The sequence below is a fragment of the Triticum aestivum genome, chromosome 2D (assembly GCF_018294505.1).
Source record: "Triticum aestivum cultivar Chinese Spring chromosome 2D, IWGSC CS RefSeq v2.1, whole genome shotgun sequence".
Taxonomy (NCBI): Eukaryota; Viridiplantae; Streptophyta; class Magnoliopsida; order Poales; family Poaceae; genus Triticum; species Triticum aestivum.
The window spans coordinates 489495258-489510785 of record NC_057799.1 but is presented as its reverse complement, the minus strand read 5'-3'; the positions used below and the strand labels follow the sequence as shown (position 1 = coordinate 489510785).

Genomic DNA, 15528 nt, shown 5'->3' with positions numbered 1-15528 from the left:
ACAAATTGCGAAGAAGAAAACATAAAAAAGTCACGCATGATGGCAGCATGACGCGGCTTGTTGTTACCGGGCCGACCCAGTTCGGGCTCGCTGCAGGTGAGCCGTGCCTTGGCGTCGCGGTAAGAGGCACATAACCGCACCAGCGTGTCTGCACATTGAGACACCCTCAAGTACGAATATCCTAGCGAACCAACCCGTGGTTGGTATGGTTAGGTGGACAGTGGTATCCCCAGGCCAACAGGGTTCAAGTCGTGGTGCTCGCATTTATCTTGGATTTATTTCAGTATTTTAGGTGATACACTTTTATTGGGAGGAGACGTTTCCGTCGACCACGAGGCTCCTACGTTGACTTCATAAAATCTCAAGATGATATGCCGGCTGAATCTTTCGGAGGTACTCATAGGAATATGGTGTGTGCGTGTGCGTTCATGGATGAGAGTAGGCGCGTTTATATGAGCGCTTCCGTTTGTACAATGTTAAAAAAAGTACGAATATCCTATTCAACACATTTGATCAAAGTGTCGTCCTGAGAGCAACTAAGTGAGAAGTAGCCCTTACGGGATCCACTCAAGGGTCACTCTTTTTAGGGTAAAGCACTCCAGTTTATTCAACAATAACTAAAACATTTAATACAGATAAATTCAGAAGGATTAATTAGCCAAAGATGGCGTCCATTATCTAAAGTTGAGGAATCTCTAGCAAGGGTCATTTTTGGTGGGCGCACTCTCAGCCGCCGTCATGTGTACGTTTCCTTGAGATATTTTTTTCCTATATGCGTTTTCAGGCTTGAGATGTTTTTTTCTTTGCTTTTTGTTTTTGCCCGTTTCCCCTAGATTATGGACAAAAAATCCAAAAAAAATGGTGTGAAAAAAAAATGTTCCTTTCCCTTTCGTGAAAGGCACAAATTTGATTCTCGTGAAGGCACAAGTTTGCTTTTTATGGGAGGCATAGTTGTGCCCCTCGAAATGAAAAACAAGATGCATTTTTTTTCCGTGAGAGACACAAATTTGCTTCTCGTGGAGGCACATGTTTGCTTTCGTGAGAGACATAGATGTGCCTCTCGGAAAGAGAAAAAAACACATTTATTTTCTTTCACGAGAGATGCAAATTTGCTTCTCGGGGAGGCGCAGGGTTGCTTCTGTGAGAGGCACAACTCATGGAAAGGGAAAACATGTCTTTTTTCCGCGAGAGGTACATATTTGCTTCGCGTGGAGCTACATATCTGCATCCGCGAGAGGCACAATTTCGCATGGAGGCACAACTATGCCTCTTGGAAAAGGAAAAAAACTGTGAAAAATCGTGCTTTCGGCTTGGTTTTATTTTTCTTCCATTTTTTTGTGAAAAAGAAGTTCGTCAAAACCTATTAACACGGGATCTAGCTTTAAAGATTTCGACGCGAGAAATTTGACGGTGAAAACAGTTTGCGATTTAGAAGCACGGTTTAATAGATTTTTTTTTAATAAACGAATCTACGAGAAAAGGAAACTCCTAAATTGCGCCACTTGCCGCATACTGAGGTTTAGGAGTGACCTTTGAAAGGGGTTCCCCTTAATTAGTGATTTCGGTCGTCCCTTTGCACAGGGATGTCAGGGAGCGACGAACGGGGCCGCTGATTATCTAGCTTTAGTGTAGATATTTTAGTATGCTTTTCTTTCTATTTTGGGAACCTTCTAGAAATTTCCTGAACCTTTTTTTTACTATTTGTTTCTTTTTGCTGGTATTTATGATCTCTTTTTAGAAAATTTAGTAAATTTCAACATATATTCAGCATCTTCAAAAATTGTTTGTTTATTTTAAAATGATGTTCACCTTTTCAATTCTAAATATATAAAAATGTTGACAAAATTTGTTCACAAATTTCTAAAAGTGTTCGTATCAGTCTTCCATTTTTTTTAAATACCCTGTTTCTATTAAATGTTCTCATTTTTATAAAAAAGTCGCAAATTTTATACCTTTCATGGTTTAAAAAAATGTTCCAAAATATGAAAATGTGTTCATCATTTCTAAAGTTGTTCATGCTTTTTTAAAAGCTCGCGTTTTTCAAAAATTGTTTAGAACTTTTTTCAAATCTAACGGAAAAATCATGCGCGAGCGATCAGCCAGCTGAATTTGAATGGAATCGTTGCCCATTAACAAAGAACCTTGTCCAGGATATCGGGTAATTCACATGAAGTTATGAACTATGGTCGTGCGTCGTATGCGTTATTTGGAAATATATTTGCCCCTTAGCTTGCCGTACAGAATCAGTAGGGCGGCACGCCAACATAGTTGCCAGGAGGGAAGTACTCGCAGACGGCCACGGTGTCGAGGCCGTTCCGGCAGGTGCGGCGGCCGCAGCCGAGCTCCCGCGTGGTGTTCCACACCACCTGCGTGTACTCGCCGCATGTCTTCCCCGGGGCGCAGGCGTTGGCGCGGTGGTCGTACCACCGCCGCTCACCCACCCACGCGGCCACCGCGTGCGTCGCGTTGTGGTGCCCGTCGGCCCAGTAGAGGTTCCGCCCGTAGACCCCGTCGGCGGCCCACGGGACCGGCGAGAGGTTGCAGGGGACGCGGAGCTTGTTCGCGTACTGCATGGCGTCCAGCTCCAGCGTCAAGTTCCACTTCAGCGGCGGCAGGCCGACTGCGCTGCGCGCGTCGTTGTGCGCCCGCAGGAACTGCGTCCAGGAGGGCACGACGGCGGCGCCAGGGTTGTGGCCGGGGACGCTGATGGCTGCCGCCGGCGATAGCGAGGCCAGTGCGAGGGTCAAGGCGGCGAGGCAGGCGAAAGGAGACATGGTGATCTGCGGCGCGGTTCGATTTGGTGAAGTTTGCAAGGGAAGTGCAGTCATTATATAGGAGCGGTTAATTAATTGTGCGGGTTCTCGTATGCATGCATGAGCGTTTGGACTTTAGATTGCAACGCATATGTGTGTCAGTTTGGACATTGGAGAGTTAATTTGAAGCGTTCATCGTCGAGTAATGGATTGCTACATATGGTCACATATATACTGTCGGTGATGAAAATGTGAATTTATTTAATTTTGAACCATACAATTTGCGAATTACAAGTAAACAAATGCATAATCGATGGTAAATAACTTTGATGCACCACGTGGAGGGATGCAGTAAACTTGCATGCACGGCGTGACCAATCAACGGCGCGCGATCAGTATGGCCGGCCGGTGCCGTAGTTGCCTGGCGGGAAGTAGTCGCAGACGAGCAGCGTGTCGCCGGAGTCGCACACAATCTTGCCGCACCCGAGCTGCGTCGTGTTCCGCCACACGACCTGCGTGTACCGCGCGCATCCGGACGAGCCCGCCGGCGCCGCGCAGGAGCCGCTGCCGTAGTCGTACCGCCGCCCCTCGTCCACCCACTGCGCCACCAGCGCCCCGCCGTCCCAGCGACGGCCTTTGCCCACGGCTACGTTCTCGCCGAAGTAGAAGAGCGACGAGCGCCGCGGTGCGCAGTCGGCGCGGCGGGAGCGGGCGTAGTCCTTGGCGTACCCCGCGATCCCGGGGCTCCACGTCAGGGGCTCCACCCCGACCGTCCTCCGCGCCGCATTGTGCGCCGACAAAATGTCGGCGACGGTGGCCTCGGCGCGCGCACGGCGACTTCCGTCGACGCCCGCGCTGTTGGTGCCGTCGTCAGTGTCGCTGACGGGCGTGCACGGTGGTGCCAGTAATGCAAGCAGTAGCAAGATGGTGAGGTAGCACATGTGAATGGTCATCCTTGTGTTCGCCATTTTCGTGGGTTTCCAGTTGAAAGCTTGGTTGTATTGAGAGGGTGGGCAGGTGCATGGATGGACCAGCTCACTCGGTATGGTTATATAGGGGTAGAACGTTTCGTGTCAATCTCTCTTCAGCCTGATTAGCTGTTGATACTTTGAACGCTCGCATGGCGGCTATGGCGTTAGTGTGCTCTAGCTGGTAATGCTATCTTTGTATCCAAGCCACGAAGGAATCTTCCAAATTGTTTAGAAGCTAAATCAATTGGCACGGCACAAACAAGATGATGCTGTGCTTGACCAGAGGAGCAAATGCAATTCAACAAGTGCATTATACGTGGTAATGTGGTATGTTGCTGGTTTTAGGGGACTGAGCAAGAGAAGATTAAGGAAGAAGCAATAGCAGCTGCACGGCAATTCTTGCCGCCCACACGGACGTATATATCTCATATCTCGCGGTGCGATGAGGGAAAGACCCTCGCCAAATCGGTGCGCTGTTCACGTCATCATTTTGTCGACTATAGTGCACCACTGCACCATACAATATTTTGATTATTGTTGGACAAGCATTTTCTCCTCTACAACACGATGAGCTATTTGGTAGTATCAAAAAAGGAGGCTGAGCCAAGTCAAACTTCCCTGACTGTTAGCATGAATATATAAATAGGATTTCCCTGTAAAGAGTTGTTTTACAGAACTCTATGCACACTTGTATTCATATCTCGCAGGGTTATTTATACATGCGGAGAGGTACAAGGGGGTGAGGGAGAGATCGTGTACAATGGCCGTGGCCGAGCATGTCATGCATGCGAGGTGGACGTGCGCACGTAGTGCACGCACCTCCTGAACTATCCGAAGGACCAGGTCAAGGCCGTTGTCCATCAGATCGTGTAGTAGACTTCCAACAGCCCCCCGCAGCCGAAACGTGGGGCTCCCGGACGTTGAGGTTGGACCGGAAGTCGAGGAAGATGCTCGTCGGCAGCCCCTTGGTGAAGACGTCGGCAAACTGAGAGCTCGTCGGGACATGCAGGACGCGAACCTCGCCGAGCGACACACGCTCCCGGACGAAGTGCAAGTCAATCTCCACGTGCTTTGTACGCTGGTGTTGCACAGGGTTAGTTGACATGTACATCGCGCTCACGTTGTCACAGTAGACCACGGTAGCACGGTGGGAGCCTGGTGGAGCTCGCCAAGGAGTTGTCGCAACCAGACTGCCTCGGCAACGGCGTGCGCGACAGCCCGGTACTCGGCCTCCGCGCTGGAGCGCGAGATGGTGTGTTGCCGCTTCGAGGACCACGACACAAGGTTGCCGCCGAGGAACATACAATACCCCGAGGTGTAGCGGCGTGTGTCGGGACACCCTGCCCAGTCGGCGTCGGAATATGCGACGAGCTCGGTGGAGGTGGAACGATGGAACTGCAAGTCGAGATGTGTTGTCCCACGAAGGTAGTGCGGGATGCGCTTTAGCAACTGGAAGTGCGAGTCACGCGGAGCGTGCATGAAGAGACAACATTGTTGAACACCATAAGAAAGATCAGGCCGTGTGAGTGTTATGTACTGTAGGGCACCGGCAAGGCTCCTGTACAGAGAAGGATCATGGAATAGAGGGCCAGCGTCAGCTGGGAGTTTTGCATGTGTGTCTACTGACGTGGGTAAGGGTTTGCAATTAAGCATCCCTGCTCGATCAAGAATCTCCAAGGCATACTGCTCTTGCGCAGGAAGAGACCGGCGGCGGTGGAAGTGACATTAATGCCAAGAAAGTGATGCAGCGGGCCAAGGTCGGACATGGCGAATTCTTGGTGGAGCGAGGAGATGATGGACTGGAGGAGAGATGTGGTGCTCGCGGTGAGGATAATGTCGTCGACATACAACAACAAATATGCGAGCTGCGTCCCACGGCGGAGGATGAAGAGAGAGGAGTCGGAGCGAGACGCCACAAAGCCAAGCTGGAGTAGGTACATGGTGAACCGGGAGAACCAAGCCCGTGGCGCTTGTTTCAGCCCGTATAACGAGCGGTTCAAGCGGCACACACGCGTAGGGTTGTTGGTGTCGACGAAGCCGGAGGGTTGTTGGGCGTAGACCGTCTCGGCGAGGTGACCGTGCAGGAAGGCATTCTTGACGTCGAGCTGATGGATCGGCCAAGAACGCCCGCCGGCGACGCTGAGCACGGTGCGAATCATAGCCGGCTTGACCACGGGACTGAACGTCTCGCCGTAGTCGATGCCAGCTTGCTGCGTGAAGCCGCGAAGCACCCAGCGAGCTTTGTAGCGAGCCAGCGAGCCGTCCGGATGGAATTTGTGCCGGTATATGCACTTCCCTGTGACCACGTTAAAACCTGCAGGACGAGCAACCAAATCCCAAGTGTTATTCTGCAAAAGCGCGTTATATTCCTCTAACATTGCACGGTGCCAGTTTGGATCCCTCAAGGCCGCGCGGTAGGTGGAAGGAATGGGGCTGAGCTGGGATATGGTGGCGTGGAGGTTCAGTTGGTTTTTGGGGTGAAACCCTAATTTTACACGGGTGCGCATGTTATGGAGATTGGCAGGCGGCGCAACTGGGACGGCCTTTGGCGGGAGGCGCTTGGCAGGCGTCGGCGTTGCTACCTCTTGAGCACTGCGTTGGTTTTCTCTTGAAGAGGAAAGGGTGATGCAGCAAAGTAGCGTAAGTAGTTCCCTCAGTTTGAGAACCAAGGTATCAATCCAGTAGGAGACTACACGCAAGTCGCCTTGTACCTACACAAACAAATAAGAACCTTGCAACCAACGTGATAAAGGGGTTGTCAATCCCTTCACGGCCACTTGCAAAAGTGAGATCTCATAGAGATAATAAGATAAATATATTTGGTATTTTTGTTGTATAGATTGAAAAGTAAAGATTGCAAAATAAACGGCGACAGAAATAGCTAGTTGAAGGGAGATTAATATGATGGAAAATAGACCCGGGGGTCATAGGTTTCACTAGTGGCTTCTCTCAGCATAATCTACGGTGGGTGAACAAATTACTGTCGAGCAATTGATAGAAAAGCGCATAGTTATGAGAATATCTAGGCATGATCATGTATATAGGCATCACGTCCGTGACAAGTAGACCGAAACGATTCTGCATCTACTACTATTACTCCACACATCGACCGCTATCCAGCATGCATCTAGAGTATTAAGTTCATAAGAACAGAGTAACACATTAGGCAAGATGACATGATGTAGAGGGATAAACTCAAGCAATATGATATAAACCCCATCTTTTTATCCTCGATGGCAACAATACAATACGTGCCTTGCTGCCCCTGCTGTCACTGGGAAAGGACACCGCAAGATTGAACCCAAAGTTAAGCACTTCTCCCATTGCAAGAAAGATCAATCTAATAGGCCAAACCAAACTGATAATTCGAAGAGACTTGCAAAGATATCAAATCATATATAAAAGAATTCAGAGGAGATTCAAATATTGTTCATAGATAATCTTGATCATAAACCCACAGTTCATCGGATCTCGACAAACACACCGGAAAAAGAATTACATCGAATAGATCTCCAAGAGAATCGAGGAGAACTTTGTATTGAGATCCAAAGATAGAGAAGAAGCAATGCTAGCTAATAACTATGGACCCGGAGGTCTGCGGTAAACTACTCACACATCATCGGAGAGGGTATGGTGTTGATGTAGAAGCCCTCCGTGATCGATACCCCCTCCGACGGAGTGCCGGAAATGGCCCCAAGATGGGATCTCACGGGTACAGAAGGTTGTGGCGGTGGAAAAGTGGTTTCGTGGCTCCCCCTGATGTTTTCAAGGTATAAGAGTATATATAGGCGAAAGAAGTCGGTTGGGGGAGCCACGAGGGGTCCACGAGGGTGGGGGGCGCGCCTAACCCCCCGGGCGCGCCTCCCTACCTCGTGGCCACCTCGTCGCTTCCTTGACGTCCACTCCAAGTCTCCTGGATTACGTTTGTTCCAAAAATCACTCTCCCAAAGGTTTCGTTCCGTTTGGATTCCGTTTGATATTCCTTTTCTGCGAAACACTGAAATAGGAAAAAATATCAATTTGCACTGGGCCTTTGGTTAGTAGGCTAGTCCCAAAAATAATATAAAAGTGTATAATAAATCCCATCAAACATCCAAAACAGATAATATAATAGCATGGAACAATAAAAAATTATAGATACGTTGGAGACGTATCAGGCGTCATGCGAAGGAGTGGCGGCTGGGGGGCTGTGTCAGCGCAGCTCGACGCGGGTGAGATGGGCGGGCTTGGCGGGGTGGCGGTGTCATGGCGCTAGCCGGCGAAGGTAGGGTGGAGGGCGGGCGATCAGGCGCGGATCCCGCAGGCGGCAGATGGGGAGCGGGGGCGATGCGGTTTGTTGGCTGTTGGGCCGGGATCCGAGGGAGATCCACTGCAGGGCCAGTACGAGGTAGATAGGCGCGCCGCTCGGGGAAGATTGGGTGGGCGGGATCATCTGTGGCCACGCAATCCGTTGGGTTAGACGGGGCGAGATCAACAAATGGAAAAACTGCCTCGTCGAAGGTGACATGACGCGAGACGATGACCTTACGGGTGTGCAAATCGAGACAACGATAACCTTTATGCTCAAGGGGATACCCTATGAAAACGCACCGAACGGCACGGGGAGAGAGTTTGTGCTTGATGGTGGGGTAGATGTTAGGTAAGCACAGACATCCAAAAACCCGTAGATGATCGTATGTCGGGTGCTGGCCATAAAGCCGAAAGAACGGTGTGTCATTGTGAATGGCAGAGGAAGGTCGCCGGCTGAGTAGATGTGTAGCCATGTGAAGAGCTTCGACCCAAAAATTAGGAGGAAGATGGGCGTGGAGAAGAAGAGTGCGGAGTACGTCATTTGTTGTGCGGATCATCTGCTCAACCTTCCCGTTCTGCGGTGAAGTATATGGGCAGGAGAGGCGGAGAGAGGAGCCGCAGTAAGAAAGGAAGTCACGTAGGGCTGTGGTGAGGAACTCGCCACAGTTGTCGCACTATATGCATTTGATGGGGACACGAAATTGTGTGAGCGCATATGCGAAAAAGCGAAGTAAGGTAATTGATGTATCGGATTTAGCGCGCAACGAAGATGTCCATGAAAAATGAGAGAAGTCATCAAGGATGACCAGGTAGAATTGGTAACCAGAGACGCTAGAGACGGGTGAGGTCCAGAGATTGCAGTGCACTAAGTCAAAGGGAGTAGTAGTACAGGTACGAGATGACCTAAAAGGTACTATTGATTGCTTGCCATATTGGCAGGATTCACACACATGGGAATTCAAACTAGCTTGATTACATGGTGATTGAAGAAAAGTTTTTGCTAAAACTGAAAGGGAACTACTGCTAAGCTGCCCAAGGCGTTGGTGCCACAAGCTGCCATCGACGGAGAGTGAAGGAAATATGCCCTAGAGGCAATAATAAAGTTATTATTTATTTCCTTATTTCATGATAAATGTTTATTATTCATGCTAGAATTGTATTAACCGAAAACTTAGTACATGTGTGGATACATAGACAAACAGAGTGTCACTAATATGCCTCTACTTGACTAGCTCGTTGAATAAAAGATGGTTAAGTTTCCTAGCCATAGACATGAGTTGTCATTTGATTAACGGGATCACATCATTAGAGAATGATGTGATTGACTTGACCCATTCCGTTAGCTTAGCACTTGATCGTTTAGTATGTTTCTATTGCTTTCTTCATGACTTATACATGTTCCTATGACTATGAGATTATGCAACTCCCGAATACCGGAGGAACACTTTGTGTGCTACCTAACGTCACAATGTAACTGGGTGATTATAAAGGTGCTCTATAGGTGTCTCTGATGGTACTTGTTGAGTTGGCATAGATCGAGATTAGGATTTGTCACTCCGATTGTCGGAGAGGTATCTCTGGGCCCTCTCGGTAATGCACATCACTATAAGCCTTGCAAGCAATGTGACTAATGAGTTAGTTGCGGGATGATGCATTACGGAACGAGTAGAAAGACTTGCCGGTAACGAGATTGAACTAGGTATTGAGATACCGACGATCGAATCTCGGGCAAGTAACATACCGATGACAAAGAGAACAACGTATGTTGTTATGCGGTTTGACCGATAAAGATCTTCATAGAATATGTAGGAGCCAATATGAGCATCCAGGTTCTGCTATTGGTTATTGACCGGAGATGTGTATCGGTCATGTCTACATAGTTCTCGAACCCGTAGGGTCCGCACGCTTAACGTTCAGTGACGATCGGTATTATGAGTTTATGTGTGTTGATGTACCGAAGATAGTTCGGAGTCCCGGATGTGATCACGGACATGACGAGGAGTCTCGAAATGGTCGAGACATAAAGATTGATATATTGGACGACTATATTCGGACACCGGATGAGTTCCTGGGGTCACCGGATATTTATCGGAGTGCTGGGGGTTTATCGAAAACCCCGGGGGGACTATTGGTCCTACATGGGCCATAGGGAAGAGGGGAGGCAGCCCACAAGGGGCAGCCAGGCCCCCTCCTACAGGGAGTCCGAATTAGACTAGGGAGAGGGGCGGCCCCCCCTTTCCTTCTCCTTTCCCTCTCCTTCCTTCCCCCTTCCCCCTTCCTAGTAGGACTAGGAAAGGATGAATCCTACTCCTACTAGGAGGAGGATTCCTCCTCTCCTTGGGTGCACCAAGGGCCGGCCGGCCTCCCCCTTGCTCCTTTATATACGGGGGCAGGGGGCACCCTAGAATACACAAGTTGATTGATTCCAGCCGTGTGCGGTGCCCCCCTCCACCATAATCCACCTCGGTCATATCGTCGTAGTGCTTAGGCGAAGCCCTGCACCGGTAGCTTCATCATCACCTTCATCACGCCGTTGTGCTGACGAAGCTCTCCCTCGACACTTTGCTGGATCGTGAGTTCATGGGACGTCACCGAGCTGAACGTGTGCAGATGGCGGAGGTGCCGTACGTTCGGTACTAGGATCGGTCGATCGTGAAGACATACGACTACATCAACTGCGTTGTCATAACGCTTCCGCTTTCAGTCTACGAGGGTACGTGGACAACATTCTCCCCTCTCGTTGCTATGCATCACCATGATCTTGCGTGTGCGCAGGACTTTTTTTGAAATTACTACGTTCCCCAACGGTGGCATCCGAGCCAGGTTTATGCGTAGATGTTATATGCACGAGTAGAACACAAGTGAGTTGTGGGCGATAATAGTCATACTGCTTACCAGCATGTCATACTTTGATTCGGAAGTATTGTTGGATGAAGCAGCTCAGACCGACATTACGCGTACGCTTACATGAGATCGGTTCTACCGACGTGCTTCACACACAGGTGGCTGGCGGGTGTCAGTTTCTCCAACTTTAGTTGAATCGAGTGTGGCTATGCCCGGTCCTTGTTGAAGGTTAACAACACATACTTGACGAAATATCGTTGTGGTTTCGATGCGTAGGTAAGAACAGTTCTTGCTCAGCCCGTAGCAGCCACGTAAAACTTGCAACAATAAAGTAGAGGACGTCTAACTTGTTTTTGCAGGGCATGTTGTGATGTGATATGGTCAAGACATGATGCTAAATTTTATTGTATGAGATGACCATGTTTTGTAACGGAGTTACCGGCAACTGGCAGGAGCCATATGGTTGTCGCTTTATTGTAGGAAATGCAATCGCCATGTAATTGCTTTACTTTATCACTAAGCGGTAGTGATAGTCGTAGAAGCAATAGTTGGCGAGACGACAACGATACTACGATGGAGATCAAGGTGTCGCGCCAGTGACGATGGTGATCATGACGGTGCTTTGGAGATGGAGATCAAAGGCACAAGATGATGATGGCCATATCATATCACATATATTGATTGCATGTGATGTTTATCTATGCATCTTATTTTGCTTAGTTCGATGGTAGCATTATAAGATGATCTCTCACTAAATTTCAAGGTATAAGTGTTCTCCCTGAGTATGCACCGTTGCGAAAGTTCGTTGTGCCGAGACACCACGTGATGATTGGGTGTGATAAGCTCTACGTTCAAATACAACGGGTGCAAGCCAGTTTTGCACACGCAGAATACTCGGGTTAAACTTGACGAGCCTAGCATATGCAGATATGGCCTCGGGACAGTGGAGACCGAAAGGTCGAGCGTGAATCATATAGTAGATATGATCAACATAGTGATGTTCACCATTGAAAACTACTCCATCTCACGTGATGATCGGACATGGTTTAGTTGATTTGGATCACGTGATCATTTAGATGACTAGAGGGATGTCTATCTAAGTGGGAGTTCTTAAGTAATATGATTAATTGAACTTTAAATTTATCATGAACTTAGTCCTGGTAGTATTAGCATATCTATGTTGTAGATCAATAGCTCGCGTTTAGCTCCCCTGTTTTATTTTTGATATGTTCCTAGAGAAAACTAAGTTGAAAGATGTTAGTAGCAATGATGCGGATTGGATCCGTGATCTGAGGATTATCCTCATTGCTGCACAGAAGAATTATGTCCTTGATGCACCGCTAGGTGACAGACCGATTACAGGAGCAGATGCAGACGTTATGAACGTTTGGCAAGCTCGATATGATGACTACTTGATAGTTTAGTGCACCATGCTTTACGGCTTAGAATCGGGGCTTCAAAGACGTTTTGAACGCCATGGAGCATATGAGATGTTCCAAGAGTTGAAATTAGTATTTCAGACTCATGCCCATGTCGAAAGGTATGAGACCTTTGACAAGCACTTTGCCTACAAGATGGAGGAGAATTGCTCAGCTAGTGAGCATGTGCTCAGAATGTCTGAGTACTACAATCACTTGAATCAAGTGGGAGCTAATCTTCCAGATAAGATAGTGATTGACAGAGTTCTCTAGTCACTATCACCAAGTTACTAGAACTTCGTGATGAACTATAGTATGCAAGGGATAACGGAAACGATGCCCAAGCTCTTCGTGATGCTGAAATCGACGAAGGTAGAAATCAAGAAAAGCATCAAGTGTTGATGGTTGACAAGACCACTAGTTTCAAGAAAAGGGCAAAGGGAAGAAGGGGAACTTCAAGAAGAATGGCAAGCAAGTTGCTGCTCAAGTGAAGAAGCCCAAGTCTGGACCTAAGCCTGAGACTAAGTGCTTCTACTGCAAAGGGACTGGTCACTGGAAGCAGAACTGCCCCAAGTATTTGGCGGATAAGAAGGATGGCAAAGTGAACAAAGGTATATTTGATATACATGTTATTGATGTGTACTTTACTAGTGTTTATAGCAACCCCTCAGTATTTGATACTAGTTTAGTTGCTAAGATTAAGTAACTCGAAACGGGAGTTGCAGAATGAACAGAGACTAGTTAAGGGTGAAGTGACGATGTGTGTTGGAAGTGGTTCCAAGATTGATATGATCATCATCTCACACTCCCTATACTTTCGGGATTAGTGTTGAACCTAAATAAATGTTATTTGGTGTTTGCGTTAAGCATGAATATGATTTGATCATGTTTATTGCAATACGGTTATTCATTTAAAGTCAGAGAATAAATGTTGTTCTGTTTACATGAATAAAACCTTGAATGGTCATACACCCAAGGTGAATGGTTTATTAAATCTCGATCGTAGTGATACACATATTCATAATATTGAAGTCAGAAGATGCAAAGTTAATAATGATAGTGCAACTTATTTGTGGCACTGCCGTTTAGGTCATATTGGTGTAAAGCGCATGAAGAAAATCCATGCTGATGGGCTTTTGGAATCACTTGATTATGAATCAGTTGATGCTTGCGAACCATGCCTCATGGGCAAGATGACTAAGACTCCATTCTCCGGAACAATGGAGCGAGCAACAGACTTGTTGGAAATAATACATACTGATGTATGCAGTCCGATGAGTGTTGGGGCTCGCGGCAGGTATCGTTATTTTCTGACCTTCACAGATGATTTGAGCAGATATGGGTATATCTACTTGATGAAACATAAATCTGAAACATTTGAAAAGTTCAAATAATTTCAGAGTGAAGTGGAAAATCATTGTAACAAGAAAATAAAGTTTCTACGATCTGATCGTGGAGGAGAATATTTGAGTTACGAGTTTGGTCTTCATTTGAAACAATGCGGAATAGTTTCGCAACTCACGCCACCTGGAACACCACAGCGTAATGGTGTGTCCGAACATCGTAACCGTACTTTATTAGATATGGTGCAATCTATGATGTCTCTTACCGATTTACCACTATCGTTAAGGGGTTATGCATTAGAGACAGCTGCATTCACGTTAAATAGGGCACCATCTAAATCCGTTGAGATGACACCATATGAACTGTGGTGTGGCAAGAAACCAAAGTTGTCGTTTCTTAAAGTTTGGGGTTGCGATGCTTATGTGAAAAAGTTTCATCCTTATGAGCTCAAATCCAAATCGGAGAAATGTGTCTTCATAGGATACCCAAAGGAGACAGTTTGGTACACCTTCTATCACAGATCCGAAGGCAAGACATTCGTTGCTAAGAATGGATCCTTTCTAGAGAAGGAGTTTCTCTCGAAAGAAGTGAGTGGGAGGAAAGTAGAACTTGATGAGGTAAATGTACCTGCTCCCTTATTGGAAAGTAGTTCATCATAGAAATCTGTTTCTGTGACTCCTACACCAATTAGTGAGGAAGCTAATGATGATGATCATGTAACTTCAGATCAAGCTACTACCGAACCTCGTAGGTCAACCAGAGTGATATCCGCACCAGAGAGGTACGGTAATCCTGTTCTGGAGGTCATGTTACTTGACCATGATGAACCTACGAACTATGAGGAAGCGATGATGAGCCAAGATTCCGCTAAATGGCTTGGGGCCATGAAATCTGAGATGGGATCCATGTATGAGAACAAAGTGTGGACTTTGGTTGACTTGTCCGATGATCGGCAAGCCATAGAAAATAAACGGATCTTCAAGAGGAAGACGGACGCTGATAGTAGTGTTACTATCTACAAAGCTAGACTTGTCGAAAAAGGTTTTTGACAAAGTTCAAGGTGTTGACTACGATGAGATTTTCTCACTCGTAGTGATGCTTAAGTCTGTCCGAATCATGTTAGCAAATTGCCACATTTTATGAAATCTGGCAAATGGATGTCAAAACTACATTCCTTAATGGATTTCTTAAAAAAGTGTTGTATTTGATGCAACCAGAAGGTTTTGTCGATCCTAAAGGTGCTAACAAAATGTGCAAGCTCCAGCGATCCATCTATGGACTGGTGCAAGCATCTCGGAGTTGGAATATACGCTTTGATGAGTTGATCAAAGCATATAGTTTTATACAGACTTGCGATGAAGCCTATATTTACAAGAAAGTGAGTGGGAGCACTACATCATTTCTGATAAGTATATGTGAATGCCATATTGTTGATCGAAAATAATGTAGAATTTTCTGGAAAGCATAAAGGAGTATTTGAAAGGAGTTTTTCAAAGAAAGACCTCGGTGAAGCTGCTTACATATTGAGCATCAAGATCTATGGAGATAGATCAAGACGCTTGATAAGTTTTTTCAATGAGTACATACCTTGACAAGATTTTGAAGTAGTTCAAAATGGAACAGTCAAAGAAAGAGTTCTTGCCTGTGTTGCAAGGTGTGAAATTGAGTAAGACTCAAAGCCCGAACACAGCAGAAGATAGAAAGAGAATGAAAGTCATTCCCTATGCCTCAGCCATAGGTTCTATAAAGTATGCCATGCTGTGTACCAAATCTATTGTATACCCTACACTGAGTTTGGCAAGGGAGTACAATAGTGTTCTAGGAGTAGATCTCTGGACAACGGTCAAAATTATCCTTAGTGGAATAAGGATATGTTTCTCGATTATGGAGGTGACAAAAGGTTCATCG

The 15528-nt window shown here is 46.9% G+C and overlaps 2 protein-coding genes across 2 annotated transcripts; both read right to left on the bottom strand.

Moving 5' to 3' along the window:
* Positions 1-2243: 2243 nt before the first annotated feature.
* On the bottom strand, positions 2244-2774 carry LOC123049678 (pathogenesis-related protein 1-like). The gene has a single exon (XM_044472571.1). The coding sequence runs from the start codon at positions 2772-2774 to the stop codon at positions 2244-2246; it is 531 nt and encodes a 176-aa protein (XP_044328506.1).
* A 220-nt stretch (positions 2775-2994) lies between these two features.
* LOC123049677 (pathogenesis-related protein 1A-like) lies at positions 2995-3754 on the bottom strand. Its single transcript, XM_044472569.1, has one exon. It carries the CDS (start codon positions 3719-3721, stop codon positions 3146-3148), a length of 576 nt encoding a protein of 191 aa, XP_044328504.1. The 5' UTR covers positions 3722-3754; the 3' UTR covers positions 2995-3145.
* Between the last annotated feature and the right edge of the window lie 11774 nt (positions 3755-15528).